The 21,967-nt window shown below is 51.0% G+C and overlaps 1 protein-coding gene across 3 annotated transcripts in view; it reads left to right on the top strand.

Moving 5' to 3' along the window:
* arid3a (AT rich interactive domain 3A (BRIGHT-like)) overlaps positions 1-21,967 on the top strand; it is a 43,811-nt gene that overhangs the window by 10,866 nt on the left and 10,978 nt on the right. For all 3 annotated transcript variants that reach the window (XM_056603642.1, XM_056603640.1, XM_056603641.1), the window contains exons 2-3: positions 3,117-3,927; positions 5,462-5,771. In XM_056603642.1, coding sequence (XP_056459617.1) covers positions 3,536-3,927; positions 5,462-5,771 — 702 coding nt within the window. In that variant the 5' untranslated portion in view covers positions 3,117-3,535. The remainder of the gene's footprint in view (positions 1-3,116; positions 3,928-5,461; positions 5,772-21,967) is intronic.

Genomic DNA, 21,967 nt, shown 5'->3' with positions numbered 1-21,967 from the left:
TGTTTCTTTCAATGCACCTGCGTCGGCCCCGTGTTTGTAGTGCATGTCGGCGTGGGCGAGACGGGTGTCGACGTTCTCTTTGCGCCGACGTCCTCTGTGGCTCACGATTGGCTGCGTGGAGGAAACATAATCTGTGCTGCGATCCCCCCCCTCCCCCTCATGAATACATGCTTTGTCTCATTCCTCTGTCTTGGCTTTGGGCCGATAAAGGAACGAAACGGAACATGTGTGGTGAGATGAGCTGTAAGAGTAGACTCTGCAGCCTCACAGACGTCATAACTCTCTGACTCAGGGGTTTTTACTGTTCCTCGGGTCAAATGGGGGATGCCTGGGCCCGCACTGCCTCAGCTGCTGGCGTTCGCTGTTCAGATCGTTCCTTTGATCAGGAGAAGAACTATCGTGGCCATCGCATTGAATCCTTTTATCTGGAGATATGAGAAGGATCGGACTTCTGTGTGTGTGTGTGTGTGTGTGTGTGTGTGTGTGTGTGTGTGTGTGTGTGTGTGTGTGTGTATGTTTATGTATATATTTATGTGTGTGTGTGTGTGTGTGTGTGTGTGTGTGTGTGTGTGTGTGTGTGTGTGTGTGTGTGTGTGTGTGTGTGTGTGTGTTTGTATGTTTGTGTATATGTATGTTTATGTATGTGTGTGTGTGTGTGTGCGTGTGTATCTCAACCATGTTTGATGCAGATATAAGACCTTTATACCCGCCTTTACGTCTAGGAGTGTGAGTGGCTGCGGTGCCTGCGTGATGGGTCTCAGGCCCGTCCTTACGTTTTACGGGCCCCCAATAAAGCCGGCCAGACAATTGACTGGGAACATTCCCAGCCCCAGTACACAGGAGATCCGCGCCGATAAAGCGTTTTGATGCTGCCGCCACGTGTTGAATCGCGCCCCTGATTGGGCTGCTATACCGACTCCCACGGACCCGATGACACCTGGTTTATGCACGGTGGAGTTGCTCTCTTCACTCCCTGCACAGTAGAACAAACGTTAAAAGGTTGTGTATAATCCGTTAATTAATCCTGTTCAGACAAATAAGATAATTTTCTCGGTTTCTCCTTTTTTTTTGTGCGCTTGATTGTGGTGTGGTCTGGTAGCTGCACATGTGGGAGGTAGGGGGGGGCACTGTCGTAACACGGCCTAGGTGAGGGATTTGATTTCTACTAGCGTGCCACCCAGGCGAAGAATCCGTGCCACACATGGGATACCCATCCGCTACGGGTAAAAAAACCATCTAGCGAATGGCATTTAAATGAGCGACAACACAGTGCATGTGAACTGCGTATCGTTTATGTGTAAGGGGAGAAGGCGTCATGGGGGTGCTGAAATGGGGATGGGAAAGTGTTCGGTCAGCGCTGCTGGATCGCCCCGGCCACTTGTCCCCATGGGGGTATTTCATTTTTTTTTTTTAAACGGCACCGAGATATAAAAACACGTGTGTCGGAAATTGACATTCCCACAATGTGTTGACTTGTCCCAGGACAGCCCCAACCGCCACGCTTATCGCCATGCCGACCAACATGTGTTCCCCCCGGCTGCCCTCCCCCTCTCTCCCTTACCCCTCCCGCCCTTTCTCCCTCCCACGCCGCCTCCCTCCCTCCCTCCCCCCCTCCCCCAATCATGTGCTACCTAGATGGGGCAGCCCCCTCATGTTGTGATTGACCCCTGCAGGTGCTGCTGTAGAAGCGTTTGCAACGGCAGTGTTTCTGAAGGATTATTTTCATGTGTTTCAAGTTTTGTGATTTACACCCTAACTCTACATAGTGAGATTGCCCATTTTAGCAACAGAGGTTAAATGTGTGTGTGTGTGTGTGTGTGTGTGTGTGTGTGTGTGTGTGTGTGTGTGTGTGTGTGTGTGTGTGTGTGTGTGTGTGTGTGTGTGTGTGTGTGTGTGTGTGTGAATGCAGGGATGAATGTTTCTGAATGTGTGTGCATGTCAATGTGTGCATAATGAGACGATATGTCACATTTACCTTGAAGCCACCATAATTGTTGAACACTATACATAAAAGTCAGTGTGTGTGTGTATATTGTGAACATGAAACATGAAAAGATGATCGAATAAAATCTATATATAAAACGATATATATAATAGAATTCATGAATCTTTAGCATTTGCGGAATTTACGAGAAGAGGAGAGTTAAATGGGAACAGGTTTGAGGACGGACACGGAGAAGGCTTTGAAGATCCAGACTAGAACTGGATTCTCTCCGACGAGACACGTGCGACGGGCCGGTCGTTTGCAACCCCCCTTTCAGCCCCGCTCGTAACATCGGCCCTTCGAGCCCCCGAGTAAGGGGAGAAGATGCACGATGTCTCGCGGCGTGCTGACTTCCTGTCTGGTCGTCTCGCTCTGGGGGGGGGCGAGGGGCGACAGCGGCTGTGAGGGGCTTGTTGGGGTCGTTGTGTTTTAACGAGGCGTGTTTGTGCCCGTGTTCACATGGAAGAGGGAGAGGCGACAGCCTGTCCTGCTGGGAGAAGATTCCAACCACCCGGCGTGGTGGTTGGTTTTAGAGGTCTTGTTTTAATCGGGCTTACCGTTACTTCAGATGTTTTTAGTTTTATTCGGCTGATTTAAAGATAGGGGCCGTTTATTTCAGAAATGTGGATATTCTCTTGTATATAATTATGTTTGGGCAAAGATCCCAGCAATCCCATCAGCAATCAATCAGTGAAGTGCCCTGACGGTTTGTTTTAAGTCCAGTATCCCTTGCGATCGCATCCCTTTAATTAGTACATCCGATCATTCCATTAGGCCCAAATTAAACTATTGGCTTACCTACCTGCCCGACCACCTGTTGACCCGCTCATGCCCGTGCTGACCTCGGAGTGACCCGAGTCGTCCACGGGTCGTCTACGGGTCAGGGCAGACCTGTTGCTGAGGCCAGCGGGCTAGTCTCGTGTTCTGGGGGTGTGGCTTTGAAGGAAGGTCTGTTGGATGCTTTCAAATTCTCGCTTAATCTGTGCGGTGCCTCCAGACGGTCCTACCTTTAAATCAAATCCCAGCCTCGCCTGTCGTCCTTTCAGTTCCCGGTATTTTTATGTCATCGTCAAGCTGCTCCTAGAGGAGGCGTCTCTCGTCTGACCCGTTTCCTCCTCTTCCTCCTCTCCAGGGCATGCTAGATTCCCCCAACCTCTCTGCTCATCTGCCGGTGCCTCGCCGTAACGACGCCTCAACTCTCACTACCTCGGGCCTCCAACTGCTCCACCACCACCTCCTCCTCCACCGCCTCCTACTCCTCCTCGCCCCCCCCCGCGTTCTGCAGCCGCTCTCCACCCAGCAGGCGGTCGAAGGCGCCACGACACAGCCTCTCTCTTCACCCTACAGCCTCCGAAAGGGCTGGGGGAGGGTGACCGACGAGACCCGGCAGCACCGACCGAACCAGGCGTCCGGTGTGAACCCCTCCCCGAGTGGACCGGTGGCGGCGGTGGTGGTGGTGTCGGTGGTGTTGTCGTCGTGGTGGGGTTCCAGTCTCCCAGAGCCGGGGTGGAGGGCGTGCAGGTGAGTGGGCGGAGGCGGCGTCCCCTAGTGATGAAGCTTCAGGCGGTGATGGAGAACCTGCACCGACAGCAGCGCGCGCGGCTGCTGATGGAGCTGGAGACGCAGCAGCAGCAGCTGCAGCAGGCGGCGGCCGCTCGCAACGCCGCCGCCGCCGCCGTCGCCGCCGGCGCCGCCGGCAACGGGGGGGGCGTGGCCATGGAGGAGGAGATGACGGTGAGCCCGGAGCCGGAGCAGGCGCAGATCGCGGCGCTGGCGGCCATGAGGGCGGTGGCGGCGGGGCTCCAGCGGGCGACCGGCAGCCCGCCGTCGGAGCGCAGCAGCGGGGGGGAGGACGAAGAGGAGGACGACGAGGACGAGGAGGAGGAGGAGGAGGGAGCCGGCCAGTACAAGGACATGATGGGGTCGGAGGAGGAGGAGCAGATGTGAGTCGTTTCGTTTCTTCGTTGTGTGATGGAATTTGTGCTTTTAAAGTAAGACCACACACATGAACACTGCACACATGCACACATACACACACACGAATGTATGTATGCATACACACATATAGCGAATACACACGCACTCGTGTGTATTCGCGAATACATGCACTCATATGCATAAACATATAAACACACAAACACACACAGGCACATACACACACACACACACCACACACTACACACATAAACAAACATACGCAATGAAATGTACAAAGTTGGGGTAAGGGCAGGCTCAACCACTGCAGAATACACACAAATTGACGGTTGAAGGTATATTGTGTATCGATGTACGACCGTATAGTTGTGACGCGCTTAATGGGTCTATTAAACCTGCTTCAGCGGTTCACTTATTACAAACCCAAACCCAAATAAGTAACTCACACGCTGCATCACACACAAGAAGGTGAAGCCAAATCATATGTTTTGTCTTTTGAATGATCAAAATGACGAAGCAGGTGTGAAAGACGTTAATCCAGCGGGCTCTGCGTGCCTGGACCAGCAGCCGTATAATCAGAGCGCTCCCGGTGATGATGGTGACATGAGTCAGGACGCCAACCAATAAACTCTCCTCCTCCTTTTAACATTTAACCGTTAGACTCTGCCCTGTTTCATGTTGTTTAATACGCTCGCAGACTGGAGGTACAAGATGTCCCGGACACACTGTGGATTGTTCAAACATTAACCGGGGCACTCAATACGGAATGTGATAACATCAAATCGACGCAGCGTTTTTCTGTTTTAATAAGATACACAAAACGCATTGTGATATTGTTCACGTGGTTTCCACATGGACAGAGAGCATATATTGTATGTTGTATATCGTAAAGCATATATTCCATGTTCTGGAGTATTTGCTTTACATTTCAATGACATACAATCCATGACGTTGGACATGATATGGAAAACGAATATGGAAAAATATTGATTATCTTTACCGTATATAGGCATTGTTAACAGTATCTAAATGTATCATAATATCTTATGACATCTCAATATCATTCTGAGCAATCGCACCGAGACTCAAGACATCGCAGTAGGCGTTGTTAATGTAATCTAAGTTCTAACATCAGAAACCGGCTGCACTCAAAATAGCCGTACATTTATAGCAGATTACCCTTGACCTCTTTGCCAGTCAGACCACAAAACCTGGGTTTAACAACATTTGTGTTTAACCCTCTAACCCCGCCCGGCCCCAACAGAAAGCAAAACCTGTGTTAAACAGGATTGGTGTTTAACCCTCTAACCCTCTAACCCCCCCCCCCCCTCCCCACCGCCCCTCCCTCCACACCAACAGAAAGCAAAACCTGAGTTCAACAATATTGGAGTTTGACCCTCCAACCCTAACCCCCCCCCCCCCCCCCCCCCCGCCCGCCTCAAAAGAAAGCAAAACCTCCCCAACAGAAAGCAGAAGGCGTGCTTAACAGTATTGCCGTTAACCCTCTAACCCTTACCCCCCCTCCCCTCCGCCCCCCAACAGAAAGCAGAAGTGGGACGAGGAGGACTTCGAGGGGGAGATGGAGGAGGACTTCGACGAGGCGCTGGAGGAGGAGGAGGAGGGCGGCGGTCGCAGCCTGCCCACGGGCCGGGACGCCGTGGCCCCGGGGAAAGGCATCCTGCTGCTGCCCCACCGCCAGCTGCACCCCCACAGCCAACTGCTGAAGGCCCGGCCCTACGTGGACCAGGAGCCCCGCGTGCTCATCCTGCCCCCCCAGGCCGCCGCCGCCGCCGTGGCCCAGATGACGGGCCAGGACCACGGGGACTGGACCTACGAGGAGCAGTTCAGACAGGTCAGTCGGAGCCCGAGCACCAGCCTCCGGGCCCCTGGAGCCGACCCGGGATTGATTCCGACAACTTGCGGTTTGTTTACGACTTGCGGTTTGTTTACGACTTGCGGTTCGTTTACGACTTGTCGTACGATTCCGACTTTCGGTTCGTTTTTGACTTGCGGTTCGGTTGCTGGGTGTCTGCCCTGTCCATCAGTGCACAATGTATGAACATGTGTGCGTATACGCACAGGTCGACTGACTTAAATATTGCTCCATTTATTTAAGAAATATTTGTTGAAATTTTCTTTCATATATTTATATTTGGGCAAAGATCCCGACAGCAATCAATCAGTGAAGTGCCCCGATGGTTTGTTTTAAGTCCTGTGTCACTGGCAGTCGCTGGCCTGTGATTAGTACATCCGATCACTTCATTAAACCCAAATTAAATGATTGGCTTACGCCGGCCCGACCACCTGTTCACATCCTGCTGGCCTCGGGTCTAGCGGAGGTTCAATGAACATCCTTACTGAACCAACAGCGATATATTGGTTCTCTTTCTTCCGACAAATGTCCTTATTGTTAGTCGCTTTGGATAAAGACATCTGCCAAATGCCCTGAATGCCGTAAATGCAAATACCATTGGTCAGCGGTCTGTGGCGTCCCCATTAGTTGGCAGGGTTGTTAAGGCCTTCTTATGGTCCCGCGTTCCCGCAACGCAATGACCACGCAGACGCTTCAACGCAGTCGTGAACGTTTATGGTTCTGCGTCGGTTTTTAGTAAGCGGACCAATCACAGCCCTTACTGATGCGTCGCCTCCACGGAAGGTTACAATTTTTGGGAGATCCGGCCCTTGGATGCAAGGAGAGTCCGCAAGGACGTAAGGGGTCCATAACCCCCTTGCGTTGCGTGAACGTGGAACCATAAAGAGCCCTTTAGAGTGGTTAGCGGTGTTCAACTGGGCTCTGGGTTCGAGTCCCCCAGGGCTGCAGTCTACCTTGAGCAAGAAGCCCGTTCCCTACCTGCTCCCTGATCACATGTATCTGAATTCTGCGGTTTGTCTGGATAGAGTTTTCATCATAAATCCCTATTTGAAACAAGCCGGTCCACCTAACAGTCAATCTCATTTAACGCACCTCATTTGGTACAATATTAGTATTGGGGAGACGAAATACTTCCCGGTAACACTATGACAGGAATACATGTCGACCCATTCTGTACATATTTAATAAACCCCCTCTCCGTGGATCAGTGAGGGTAATTTTAACCACGTGTGAATTTGTCTGTGTGCATGTATTTATACACCGGGGTATTTGCTTCATCATCCATTGTCCGGGGTGCTGAGCGGCCGGGCCGGCTCCGGTAGCGTATTGGGTGTAGCTGGCCCGAGTTATTCTGGAACGCGCCCGCAGATGCATTCTTGGGATTTTGCGAAACCAGTTTAACAGCTGAACCGGGCTGCTGAAACGGCATATCACGCCGGGAACATTTGATTCCCACACCTTGGCGTGTTTCCCCCCCCTCTCCTTCGCCGCTCTCGTTCGCGCGGAGAAGGAGCAGCTCCGTGGCGCGCCGCGGAATTAGCACCCCAGGGCGCTATGCTATGCTATGCTAACGGAGCCTGTTGTGTGTGAGGGGCCCGCCGGGACCGCCGCCGCCTGTCGTGTGTTGGAGCAGACGACTTGATTTCGACACGGGGTTGATTGTTTTGCTCGATGGCTCGCGACGCTCACGCGTGGTAGTCACGTAGCCTTGTAGGGGACGCGGGTACGATTCCCGCCCGGGTCTGCACTACCCTGTCTGTTAATGCCCGATGATAAGAAATACAAAAACATGTTTTTTGTCGAGCAGATTGCTATGATATTGTGGAAAAAAAGCTTAAGTCTTAGTCAAGCTTAAGTCTTAGTCCGAAGAATAAAAACTCACCTCAATGCAAGCTATTTTTTTTAAAGCTATTTTTTTATTTATTTCAATCAGTTTGCATAACCAAATGAAACTGTGCGTGTGGCGACAGCTAACAAATACTTGTTGAAGTTATTGTTGAAGGCGGCTTAGCGACCCAGGCTAATATTTAGGACAAAGGTTGCATGTAGAATTATTGAAGTTGTTGGTGTTGAGTTCTTACAATTCACACTGCTAACACGATGGAGTGTGTGTGTGTGTGTGTGTGTGTGTGTGTTTTTATAGGTGACCTTGTGTGTGTCTTTTAAGTGGGTCAGTGAATCCCTGAAGACGAGCTGTAGGTAGCATTGTCTTCATCACAAACAGGGAGTTAGCATAATGAGCCGATGAGTGTTTGTCTTGGGGGCTTGATAAATTGACTCAGTAAAGGGGAAGTTCTTCAAAATCTGTCGAGAGAAAAACTGTAGTGTAATGCATTCATTATGGAGACTCTGTAGCTGGGGCTGCATCATGTATTGACGTGTGTTTGGTGTGTGTGTGTGTGTGTGTGTGTGTGTGTGTGAGTGACTCCTAGCCCTCATGGTTTTCTCGCCTGGCCACAGACGGCAGAGATGGAGCCGGTGTTTATGAAAATGACAGTGTTCACAGTGGATGAGTTTCATGAAACATATACTCACTGACCCTCAGTGCTCCCCACCCATGTTTTGAATCAAAGCCTCCCAACAATTGATGGTGTGTGCGTGTTTGTGTGCGTGTGTGGTGCAGGCAAAATATTGGATAACAGCAACAGAACTAGTCGGGTCAGTTATGTTTTATCAGTTCTTAACAGTCGCTTGTTCCCTGTTGACACACACAACACACACACACACACACACACGTATCCACTGACACGTATGCACACACACGACACGCTGGATGTTTTTGTACGGTCTGTTCTTTCGTTGGCCTGTTTGTTGAGATAATGCAGATCAGTCCGTAACGTATGTGTCTTGCGGTGCATAAATTATAGCGGAGAAGAACAAATATGCAATGAAAGAAAACATTGTGTTCCCCTAGTGTAATGTCTTTAGGGGAGGTGGCTTGGTAAGGATTAAGGGGTGGTGGCTAGGTTAAGGTTAAGGGGAGGTGGCTAGGTAAGGATTAAGGGGTGGTGGCAAGGTAAGGATTAAGGGGTGGTACCTAGGTAAGGATTAAGGGGTGGTGGATAGTGAAAGATTAAAGGGAGGTGGCTAGGTTAAGGGTAAAGCAGAGGTGGCTAGGTTAAGGGTTCAGGGGAGGTGGCTAGGTAAGGATTAAGGGAAGGTGGCTAGGGTAAGGGTTAAGGGGAGGTGGCTAGGTTAAGGGTAAAGCAGAGGTGGCTAGGTTAAGGGTTCAGGGGAGGTGGCTTTGTACGGATTAAAGGGAAGGTGGCTAGGTTAAGGGTTCAGGGGAGGTGGCTAGGTAAGGATTAAGGGAAGGTGGCTGGGTTAAGGGGAGGCGGCTAGGTTAAGGGTTAATGTTTATTTTGGGCTGTTGGATGACCCTTGCTGGTATGTGCCTGAGGGACAGTGATTATGTGAGCGGTCTGGAGCAGTGCTCTTTGGACTCTGTCCGTCTCTATCAGGCGGCTGCAGTCTGCTGCGCGTCCAAACTGAAAACCGTCCTCTCTCTCTATCTCGCAATCTCTCTCTACAGATCTCCCTCTTGCTCTTCCTCTCCCTCGGGCATCCTCGTCTGTCTTTGTCTCTCACTTAAGCTTTCTCACAAAGAAAAAAGTTTTTTTTTCTCTTACTCACATTTTTGTTTTTCTTTATTTCTTTTTTTATCCCTCTCTCTGTCTCTGTCTCTGTCTCTGTCTCTCTGTCTCTCTCTCTCTCTCTCTCTCTCTCTCTCTCTCTCTCTCTCTCTCTCTCTCTCTCTCTCTCTCTCTCTCTCTCTCTCTCTTACCCGTTCTAAAAACAGACACTCAGGTGCAGTTAGCCCCCGGGCGACAGCGTAATTGAACAAGAATGCCCCATAAAGCCCCCGCAACTCTTAACCAGCCCAACTGCAGGGCCACACCCCCGACCCCACCCTGCTCCACCCCGGTCCCCACATTAAAGGCCCCAAACGCACAAACATCTCATTACTGTGGGGGTGTGTGTGTGTGTGTGTGTGCGTGTGCGCGTGCGTGCATGCTCCCAATGGCTGTTGGGAGTGACATTTCATACTGAAGGTTTTATTACTGTTATTCCAGCGATAACCGCCGCGCCCCCCCCCCCAGCCCCCCCCCCCCCCAGACGTACACCTGCCCCCCCCCCAACCCACCCCCATCCCTGTATCAGTGTCACATGCGTATTGCGCAATGCAAAACAAGTTCCATTTCCCCTAATTCCAGGAAACACATGTCCTCTCCCACAGACACTAAAATGTGTGGAGCCCTCCCAGCTTCCCTGGCTCTGCTGCCAGCCCGCTCCTCGCCCTCGTGGGGGGTGGTGGAGATGTTGATGGAGGAGGTGGAGGTGGAGGAGGTGGAGGAGGTGGTGGAGGTGGTGGTGGTGGTGGTGGAGGTGGGGGTGGAGGAGGTGGAGGAGGTGTTGGAGGAGGTGTTGGAGGAGGTGGTGGTGGTGGTGGTGGTGGAGGAGGTGGTGGAGGAGGAGGTGGAGGAGGTGGAGGTGGTGGTGGTGGAGGTGGAGGTGGAGTTTGACGAGGGCTTGTGGTGGTGGAGTAGGTGTTTTGCAACCCTAGTGACTATAAGGCTAGGATACCTTCAGAAGGTGATTTGTCCCGTGAGACTCTTCTCTCTGACCCCCCCCCCCCGGGGGTTCAGACAATCAGCAAAAGAATTCAAGGGGATAGAATCATTAACGGGCGAATGCTGAATCCCGCTCTGAAACCTCACATCAAAGAAAGGGCATCAACCCCGTTAGTTCTGACATCACGTGTGCACCGTTTAGCTCCTGAATCTGGGCCACACGCCTCGGGAGTTTGACGGAGCATCTAATAGGTTCAGTCTTTTTTTCAAACCTTTATTAGCTCAGTGTTGCCCTGTGCCAGGCCTTGAGTTGTGCTGTTTAATCAAGCCCAACAGTTTGATTAATCCCATTAATCATGTGCGCTTTAAACCGTCGGCGCGTCTTCGTCAAGGCTTCTGGTTAATTATTAATCCTGGATGGTGCACTCTAGACGTTCCCTCCTACGTTCCTCTCTCGTCTCCCACGATCCCACCTCTCCCTGGTTTATATGCTGATCTACACCAGCGTGTTTTCACACGTCGTGGCTCCGATGCACGACACAGAACCCCGCCTTGGGAGTGGCGTCCGAGGCCCCGGACAAGATGCCTCGCCAAGTGGGTCGGCGGCGGCGATCTGCTGTTGATCCTCATGAGATCTGTTGTGACCCCAAGGGCCGCCCAAACACCAAACACCAAACACCAAACACCGAACACCGCGTTCCAACCTCCACCTCCGTGTATCGATGTCCGCCCCCCCCCCGGCCAAAGCCCCCTCCCCAAGCCCGCCGAGGGGCCTTTGAAGTCCTCTGTCCCTGGTCCCCTCCTCCTATGCTGGGGGTTTATAGGCAGACCGGACAGATGGAGCCCAGATGGAGAGTGGGACAGACCGAGGGCTCTTTAAAAATGCATGGCAGTCATCATGTCCGGGGCCTGAATGGGAGGGCGGGCATTAAACATTGATCTGCTTTGACGCACGCTAACGCATGCACGCGTACACACACACACATCACACACACACACACACACACACACACACACACACACACACACACACACACACACACACACACACACACACACACACACACACACACACACACACACACACACACACACACACACACACACGCACACAGGGATGGATACACACATGCAGATAGCACACACACGCTCAGGTCCGCACACACATACATGTATACATACACGTACATGTATACACACAACCACGCACACACACGCGCGATTGTGTACACACATGCACACACGCACACACACACGCGTACATATGCATTTACCCACACACACACACACACTGACACGTGGCAGTAGGGGGACGGGGGGAGGGGGGGAAGGGGAGAGCTCTTAGTGACCACAGGAAGTGGGGGGGGGGGGGGGGGGGTACTGAACGGGAGCCAATCAGAGGGGACACTTATTGGGATTGCCTATTAAGCAGATAGTGCTGACGTAGCGGCGTCCTGAGCTCCCCTCCCGGTCAGCAGACTGGTGTCGCCGTACGGGGGAGGGCATGGATCTAACCCCCACCCCCCCCCCCCACCCCTCCCTCCCACCCCCCCACCCCCTCCCTGAGAAACATGATCACAAGACACGGCCAACTGAAATGTAAAGACTACACTTACAGCGGGGCCTTTTTTTAATGAAAGAACGACGAAGGAGACGAAGTGACAACGATGTCCAACAAACGACAACAACAACAACAACAACCACATCAACCGCAACGCGTTGAATTTAAGTTGTGTATCGTGGCGGAACAAAGCGATATAAATAAATTATTGACGTTGCACGTGGGTTCCAGGAACTCTCTGGAGCCAGGCTAAATGTGAGGCCCTTTATTAATAAGCACTGCCTTGTTTGGTGCGCGCATTACATCGGAGGCCTTTTATTAATACGCCCGTTTGAAGGAATGTGAGCACAAGGCTTTTCCACGCAGGGGGATTTGCGAGGCCAATCGCTTTTACGGCTATTAATGTTTTAAGTTGTGTGGCGAGGCAGGGGGGGGACAAGCGTTCCTTTGTGCGTTGCGCGCGGGGCCTCGGGCAATAAAAAGAGGGCTGTAAAATGAATCCAGAGGGCTCGAAGGGAAATTGATCCGCAGAGGAAGTGAGAGAGGTGGTGAGGCAGCTCCTGGTTGAGCGCGTCCCGTGACGCTGTTCCTTAAAGCGCTTCAATTAAAAACAAAAGAAACACAAGTCAACAAGTAAACCCACCGTAGAAACAACGACAATGGCAGGCTTCGAGTCAGAGCTTCCTGCTCTCTCTCCTCATGTGGGGATGGGGGGGGGCAAGACAAGGGGGTTGGGGAGGAAACAGTGGGTATTCTTTCAAAACAAGGGATTGTAGGGGGTGCACCTTGATGCAGTGCCAAGCTCCGACGTATAGGGAGAAGCACGCAGAGGTTTTGGCCCGTGAAGCATCTTGGAGCGGGTCCAGCTCGGAGCGCACGTGGCAGCGGGAGCCGGGAGGGAATTCTGTGAAGTTGGCCGGAGCTCAATATGAGCGTAGGAGGAGCCGCCGGCAGGAATGTAAACAAAGATTGCATAAATCCTGCGGCTAGCCAGTTCTAAACCGCGATTGGTCGGGGAGAAAACAGTGTTTCCCCCCCCACCAATCAGGGTTTAGCTTTTTTAGGTTGGTGTCTCCCCACAAATCAGGGTTTAGTTTTTTTGGTCTGTTTCTCCCTACCCATCTGGGTTTCGCTTTTCAGATTGGTTTCTCCCAACCAATCAGGGTTTAGTTTTTCGTGTCGGTTTCACCAAACCAATCGGGGTTTAGTTTTTCGTGTCGGTTTCACCAAACCAATCGGGGTTTAGCTTTTCAGGTCCAATTGCGGTTGAGCTCTTCAGGTCTGTTTTTATGCGTTTCGGTCTCCTACCTGGCGTCCGTGGTCACGCTTCGCTTGTGCTTCCTTATCAGCGTACGATTGAACCGCCCGTCCTCCCGACGACTCACCATCAAAGTGGCCGACAGACGAAGAGCAAATCAAAGATCGCCTCCACCCCCTCCAGAAACCATAGAAACTGGCTGACACACACATATATAAATAAGCTATATATATATATATATACCCGCTGCATATTTTAATGAGCGTTGGGGCATACTGCTCGTTTTTTTCTCATGTCTATTATATATATATATGTATGCGTTATATCTGTTCTGACAATGCAGTCCTCTGTGTAGTCGGACTTCACTCTGCAGGCCACAGAAACCCTATGGTCCTGCGTTCATGTCTTCCAACAATGGATCAAGGGACCTTTCTAAAGGCCCGCAGTCGCTCGGCCTTCGGCCAACACAGAGGACAGAGAACAACACCTTTGTGCTCCAACGCCTTAAGAGGTCTCTCAAAGAACGCGGTGAAAAGTGCAGATTCCTTTATAGCCCGAGGCGGGTGAGAGATTGAGCGCGGGTCAGAGATTGATAAGGCTGCTTTTATTGCACTTATTTCAAGGCCTGCTTGGATTTATTTATTTGCTAATGCCCTGTTGCAGGAACACAGCGCTCTGTGCTGCAACAGCGCCTGCGGGACAAAGGGGTCTGTGCACTTGGGTGGAACACACATTCTATAGTTCCATGGCCTTTTATAAGGGAACCGATTACAAACAGTCGAAATGACTGCCTCAGCAAAGCCCAGTTTCACCGGGACAAACGCACACAAACACACACACTCTCCATCACGTTAGTTGCCCGTTCACAACAGGACAACACGACAACGCCGCAGATGAGAGATATTTGGTCCTGGGGAGGGAGGGAGGGAGGGAGGGGGGGGGGGGGTACCCAAAAGACCGGTTCTTATCGCGGGCCTCAGTGGCGACTGGAACCCGCTGTACACGGACGAGGCCAGTCATGGTTCTGGTCGCGTCCTGGTCACGGTTCTGGTCGCGTCCTGTTATGTGTAAACATCGGAACAGGCCCCGCCCCTCGCGACGGAACATCTCGGCTGATCTCCGCCTCGGTCTGGCTGTCGGGAGACGGTTGTTATCAGGGCATCTCCCTGGCGCCTGCTCCTGCTCTGATGAGGACTTTACTTTGAATTCTTGAGCCGTGATAAGCTACGTCAATGTGACGCAATGAAATAACTATACATTTTTTTTTTTTTTTTTAATCATTTGAAATAAATGATTCATTGATGATTAATGATTATTTAAAGATGGATGTCTTTTTTTATACTTTATGTTAATTGTAAATATTCATATTTTTATATTGTTGTTATTATAGGATCATCTTTGGTTTAAACGTGGCATCAGGTCATTTAAAGGGTGTTTTCATGAACTGGGGGATTGCAGGTGATAGTTAGTGCCTAACAATTGTGGGTTTGATGGGATAGGGCCTTCAGACAAACAATACTTTGTTGGCCTGGCCCATTTTACTTGCATTACGGCTTGGAGATGTAGTGACATCCTGTGCTTTTCATTGGCCACAAGGCTACGAGGCAACATTAATAAATGTGGATCCACTTTCATCAGGGTTGAGTTGTGTTTGAAGTTGAGAGATGTGTTTGAAGTTTGAAGATTATGGAGCTTCTGAGCAAGCTTTTCAATGTTTGTGTGTGTGTGTGTGTGTGTGTGTGTGTGTGTGTGTGTGTGTGTGTGTGTGTGTGTGTGTGTGTGTGTGTGTGTGTGTGTGTGTGTGTGTGTGTGTGTGTGTGTGTGTGTGTGTGTGTGTGTGTGTGTCTGTCTGTGTTCGGTGTGTGTGTCTATGTACGTGTGTGTGTCTATGTACGTGTGTGTTTGTGTGTGTGTGTGTGAACGTATCTGTGTACGTGTGTGTGTGTGTGTGTGTGTGTGTGTGTGTGTGTGTGTGTGTGTGTGTGTGTGTGTGTGTGTGTGTGTGTGTGTGTGTGTGTGTGTGAACGTATCTGTGTACGTGTGTGTGTGTGTGTGTGTGTGTGTGTGTGTGTGTGTGTGTGTGTGTGTGTGTGTGTGTGTGTGTGTGTGTGTGTGTGTGTGTGTGCATGTGTGTCTATGTACGTGTGTGTGAACGTATGTGTGTGCGTGTGTGCGTGTGTGTGTGTGTGTGTGTGTGTGTGTGTGTGTGAACGTCTCTGTGTACGTATGCGTGTGTGCGTACATGTGTGTGACAGAGATAGAGATGGTAATTCCCCGTTTTGAGGAACACACTGGAACCCTATCTGTCCAGGTGGTGTGTGACCTATTGATTCGGTGACTGACTGAATTAGTAAGCCGTGCACAAACACGCAGAGGCTTCGTGTTGCTCGTGACCGACGTGTCCACGTTGGATTATAAAACCACTTTAACTCTGTTCACACTCACTCGCGGCGGTCGGGTTACGCAGACGACCACTAAAAATACCGACCGGACTGCTTCTCGGAGGCCGGCTAAGAGGATGGTCGCAGCCTTAGGGAACATGTGACCGGGATGTCCATCGACGCTCCCCTTGCGCCAGGCCAGGGGTCATGTGACTGATGACATGTGATGTCATGTGATGTCATGTGATCATTGGGTCTTCATTAACAGTAGAAAAATACCTCGGGCTTCAGGGTTAGGGAGGGTTGTATAAGGCTGGCCTGGGAAGCCCTTTGAGAGTGTAACTGTGATAAAGGGCCATACACGCGCACAATTGACTGGACTGTAGGTCCATTCGCAAAATTAATTCATTGTGTTTTGAATTGGGTCTAAGCCAAAGCTAAGCTGAAGGCTTGTTCCAGTCATGAGAGAGGGATAGTGGTGTTTGGAGTTGGTGGTTGTGGTTGTGGTTGGCTATATTCTGAATAGGGAAGTGAAGTTTTATCACAAGCCGGACTCTGGATGTGCTGACTAATGCCAGGTGTGTCAATCAAAGTTTCTAATTTGAAAATTCGGGTTTTAGTTAACTGGCTTGCGAGTCCTTTGCGATAGGAGGCCGTCGATTCAGTCTTTTCATTCCTGCACGTAATGCTGAACAGATATCTGTGACTCAAACAACTAGGAATTCGTTCACTGTTCAGAGCCCTGCTAATAAAGATTTTGCGTCAAATCGGGGGGCATAAACACAGACAATGGGGTGGGCTTGGGAACCAGACGAAACAGGTACGGGCTGGAACCAGACCGAACACGTACGGGCTCATGACAGGTCTGGCTTCTTTGGGGCTGATCTCAGATCTCATCTGGAAACATCTGAATTGACGGGGAGGCCTTGTGTGCATGTGTTTGCTGTAATCCTACGATCGTGATTAATCTGATTCTTGTATCAACAGAGCATCATTTACATTAGTAGCGTGGTGTCTCACCTGGACCTCGCCCAACTCTCTGTCAAACAAACCTCCAGGTATCTGGCGGTGTGTGCATGTGTATACCTGTGTCTCATGAAGTGTTGGATAATTAATCAAGCACATAAAGACGACGCCAGGTGTGGAATCAAGGTCAAATAAACCCACTTTAAACGCCGCCAACTGCCTTCGCACCGCAAAATGTCAAACACAAAACGAGTTGACAGATGACATTTATAAGACCGCACGGCCAAGTCATTCGTTTGACGGGTGGAATAAATCCCTTAATGCGTATTGATATATCTCAGCCTCAGTGATTGGTTGTGTCCATTTTTAAGGGTAATTCGTACCTTAAATGTGAAGGATTAAGGCTGACAGAGGTTTTTATTGACCCTAAAACTAGTCTATAAATGGTTACGCAATTTTCTTTACCTGCGTCTCCTACTTTCTTCTCTCCTCCTCTGCTTTGACCTCCATTTCCTCCTCCTCTCCTCCTCTCTGCTTCATCTCCATTTTCTGCTCCTTTCTCCTTCATCTCTCCTTCTCTTCCTCTCCCCTAGCTCCTTCCTCCTCTCTCCTTTCCTGCACCTCCCCTCCAGCCTCTTTCTCCTCCTGCCCGGTCCTCCCTACCACTACTTCCCATCCCCCAATTGTGTGTGTGTGTGTGTGTGTGTGTGTGTGTGTGTGTGTGTGTGTGTGTGTGTGTGTGTGTGTGTGTGTGTGTGCGTGTGCGTGTATGTTTGTGTGTGCATGCGTTTCTGGGTTATGTCCCTACACAGGTGCATTTAAATTGCGATAACACCTTTGGATATTGACCATGTTTGCTACTATTTTTTGTGGATCTGATAAATATTTACTATTTATCAGGTTCACCTTTGGCTATTGACAATGCTTCAAATGTAGAGTACTGAGTTTGTTATGTATTTTGCACACTCAACAGCATGTCAACAACCCACACACACACACACACACACACACACACACACACACACACACACACACACACACACACACACACACACACACACACACACACACACACACACACACACACACACACACACACACACACACACGCATGCACACACACACACACCCTCCCTCTGTGTGAGCATGCGGTTACGTCGTGACGCTCTAATTATGTGTTATGTGACACTTGCGTATGGATTGTATACATTGCATACAGCCCCTATGTTGCCGTTGAAACACACAGGCCTGTGAACGTTGGCCTGAACCTCTGCTTTGCCTGACCACACACGACAGCGCTTTTGCTGCTACGGCAACCAGTTTGCTAGCAGGTGGCCGCGTACTGTTTGGGCTCGACGCAAACCGCCACTGTCCCCCCAAGCGAGAGCCAGCCTCTCTCTCTCTCTCTCTCTCTCTCTCTCTCTCTCTCTCTCTCTCTCTCTCTCTCTCTCTCTCTCTCTCTCTCTCTCTCTCTCTCTCTCTCTCTCTCTCTCTCTCTCTCTCTCTCGTGGGTCGGGGGGGGGTGGGGGGGGTCACTGAAGCTAGACACTGAAGACACTGAAGCCAGCCGAGAGAGGCTGTTTGGCTTTACTACTTAGTCCAAGTATGTTCTACCAAAACAAAAGCGTGAAATTGAATTCAAACGTTTACGGGGAGGGGGATGTTAGCGGCCTTAGGGTTTAAATTGAGTAATAGTTAGCTGGTGCACAGGGGACTTCCTCAAAGGGGGGATTTGGTTGGTTTCATGTGTTGTTTTAAAGCATCGGTCTGTGCATTTGGTGGCCTTGAACACATGTGCTCTTACCCACGCAGCTCTGTTTGAGTTTGAACCCATTAACCCTCAGAGACGATATACCGGTTATTAGCTCCTCACAGCCCTGTAGCCAGGGCTAACACAAGGCCTTCATAGAAGATAGCCTGTTCATTAGGTACCTAAAGCCAGAGCTAACGCAAGTCTTTCATAGAGATACCCTGTTCATTAGTTTGCTACAGCTTGGGCTAATGCTAGTCCTTTATAGAACTTAGTCTTGTCATTAAGTTCATACAGCGAGGGCCAACTTAAGTCCTACATAGAGATAGCCTGTTCATTAGGTACCTATAGCCAGGGCTAACACTAGTTGTTCATAGCGATAGCCTGTTTGTCATGTTCATGCAGCTTGTTCTAATCCTAGTGTTCACTAGAAGTGTGAAAAGCAGCTACAAACCATTAACCATTGTATTTATCCACTCACTTCCAGTATTCTGCGTCACATAATTCACCACATCCCATAAAACGTGTGTGTGTGTGTGTGTGTGTGTGTGTGTGTGTGTGTGTGTGTGTGTGTGTGTGTGTGTGTGTGTGTGTGTGTGTGTGTGTGTGTGTGTGTGTGTGTGTGTGTGTGTGTGTGTGTGTGTGTTGGGGGGTGGGGGGGGGGGGGGGCTGACTTGATGACGTCCCCATATCGGCCAAGAAACACCTCAAGAAATGTTCTCGCCCTCCAGGCGTCTTGTTAAAATGGACCCGTGAAGGCGTCTGTGAACAGTACAAATATTAGTAAGGTCCTGAACCCCTAATGGCAGAGAATTCCCCTTAACTTCTCCTTTATTTGGGTACATGTGGGGGGCGGAGACGTGACTCACAAACCAGCCAATCCCGTCGGCCCGACCCGGCTGGTCTATAGTTTATCGAGGCCCCTATATGGGCGTAGGGATCATGAAGCAACAACTCCCAGCTCTACCCGTTGACCCAGTTTCCTGGCATTCTTCTGAGTGACAGCGCTAGCACACGGCTACAGAGAGAGAGAGAGAGGGAGAGTGTGCACGTGGAAGGGAGTGTGCACGTGTGAGAGGCCCCCAGGCCGGTGTGCGTCTTCTAGATTTGACTCCATAGGCCTCTGATAGCCGCACCCACCTTGTGTAGATAAACAGCTGTGTGTGCAGGGTCGTATAGATATGTATACACTCTGTAGGGCCCCCTGGCTGAGGGGCTTCATGGGAAGGTGATGCAGCTGTTTCAGCGCAAGAGAGAGAGAGACACGGGGGGAGGGCAGAAGGGAGAAAGACGTCGACACAGGAGGAGAGGGGGGAGGTAGACATAGAGAGAGGGAAAGAGCGACATGGGAGGGAGAGAGAAGGAAAGAGAGACGAGAGAAGGAAAGAGAGACATGGACAGAAAGAGAGGGGGGAGATAAAAATAGAGTGAGAGAAAGAGGGTAAGAGAGAGAGACGCGGGGGGAGTAAGAAGGAGGGAGAGACACAGAGCGACAGAGAAAGAGTTAAGAAAACACTATAAAGCCCTAAAGGAGAGTAAAATGCAGAGAGAAAAGGGTTGGTTTCCCCATGGGTGTGAACTGGACTGGCTGGTTTGAATTGTGGACAGAAGCATGAGGCGACAACAGCTAGCCACGGTGAACAATGATCTGGTCAGACGAGCTCCAAGTCCCTGCTCCAAGATGACATCTATCTCCTCTTTCAGTGCTTTTCAACCTTGGGTGGCACGCAAGGGTACTGCCTGGGTGTTTTCGTTCTTGAAATAGACAAAAATATCAATATGCGGGGAATAGAGTATCATGGCTTTTACGTAAAAAAAAACCGCGTTTTGAGCATTCACAGTCATATCTCTTCCATCGTACCGTTTTTCCGTTTAGCGATCTTTTGCGTTTGCTTCGTCAACACACTTGGAGGAGAGAGAGAGAGAGAGAGAGAGAGAGAGAGAGAGAGAGAGAGAGAGAGAGAGAGAGAGAGAGAGAGAGAGAGAGAGAGAGAGAGAGAGAGAGAGAGAGAGAGAGAGAGAGGGGGAGAGAAACCCCACACATGTCCCTGAATGGCTTCAATGTGAATCTCACCTTCACCTTTTGGACCTGCAGCGAGAGACTGTGTTTGTGCATGTGCGTGCGTGTGTGAAAGGGGGGGATGGGTGCTGTGGTCACTACCCCCACCCCTCTTCCACTAAGCCATTAAAGGGATGTATTTTATGTGTGATTAGGGGGGGGGGGCTAGCTGTGAGAGGGCCGGGGGGGGGGGGGGGGGTTCCCAGATTTATGGAGGGCCACTCCACCAGCAGCCTTAAACGCATCCTGTAATTAAGGCCGGCTTTGCCCCGAGCGGGCCCCGTGCATTAGAGGTTCAAGAGGTCCCCGGTTCGATTCCGGGTCCCTCCCTGGTGTACTCCCCTCCACCCCTGCTCCCACGGGGGGCCCCCAGAGACGAGGGGGTGTGTACACACCATTACCGTCCGGCGAGGGCGTGTGCAGAGATACTATCCTGTTTCCCTTTGGTCAGGACTTAATAAAAAATTGCATTAATGGGACTTGTCTCTGACCCCCCCCCCCCCGACCCCTATGAATGGGTGAATGTGAGGCAGTATTGTAAAGCGCTTTGGGTGGCCAATGGTTAGAAAAGCGCCGTATAAATGCAGTCCATTTACATTTACATTTACACACACCTAGGAGAAGGCGCTGACACACGCCGCTGGACAGAGCACGACTCGAGTTGGGTCGATGAGGGTGTTTGTCGAGGCGGACGTTGGTGGAGCCTGGTTGGAGTGGGGCCAGGAAGCCCTCATTGATGCTGTGATGGCTGATTGTGAACCAAACCCAAGGAGCTGGCGGTGGCCACTGGGAGAGCACAAGAACTGGGGGTGGAGGGGGGAGAGGGGGGGGGGGACACAGCACTGTGGTTTAATGGTACGGCAGTGGAGAGGGGGCGCACTGAGATATACCTGGGGGTCCGCATCGCAGGGGATCTGACACGGTCGACACACGCAGAGGGTTTAGCACCACAGAACGCTGGAGACATCAGAGCCTCTGTCAGAGAGAGAGAGAGAGAGAGAGAGGGAGAAGGCAGAGAGAGGAGAGAGAGAGAGAGAGGGCTGAGAGAGAGGGCAGAGAGAGAGAGCTTCGGGCCAGCTTCGGAGGGGAAGGAGGAAACACAGGGGGGTTTAGGTATCCGGTCTGAGGTACCTGGTAGAGGTACTTCCTGTACCAGCTCCGCTCAGAGCAGGAGGGCTCTGCAGAGAGGATAAACCTCTTTCAGCCTTGAGTCTTGATTGGTGTTCATGGCTGAACCTTTGAGCAAGGCAGCTCCTCAAGAGCTGCTCCTCAAAAGCCCTGTGTGTGTGTGTGTGTGTGTGTGTGTGTGTGTGTGTGTGTGTGTGTGTGTGTGTGTGTGTGTGTGTGTGTGTGTGTGTGTGTGTGTGTGTGTGTGTGTGTGTGTGTGTGTGTGTGCGCGTGTGTGTGTGAACGTCCCTGTGTGTTTGTGTAGAGAACCGGTCTTATCCGATCCGATGAAGTTGTTGGTTTACTTTGCATGCGCCAATCGGGTTGGTAGCCATCAGCAGCTGTAACTCCCTACAGGTATCGTCAGTGGCGCCACTGTGCTGCCCCCCCCTTCCGGTTAACTCTCTCTGAACTCTGCGCTTCCTTTGGCCCGCAAGCCGCTGCCTCCCCATCAGGTTCTAA

This window comes from Gadus chalcogrammus, chromosome 12, assembly GCF_026213295.1.
Source record: "Gadus chalcogrammus isolate NIFS_2021 chromosome 12, NIFS_Gcha_1.0, whole genome shotgun sequence".
In the NCBI taxonomy this organism is placed as follows: Eukaryota; Metazoa; Chordata; class Actinopteri; order Gadiformes; family Gadidae; genus Gadus; species Gadus chalcogrammus.
Note: the sequence above shows the minus strand (reverse complement) of the source record. Positions and strands in the feature narration are given on the sequence as shown.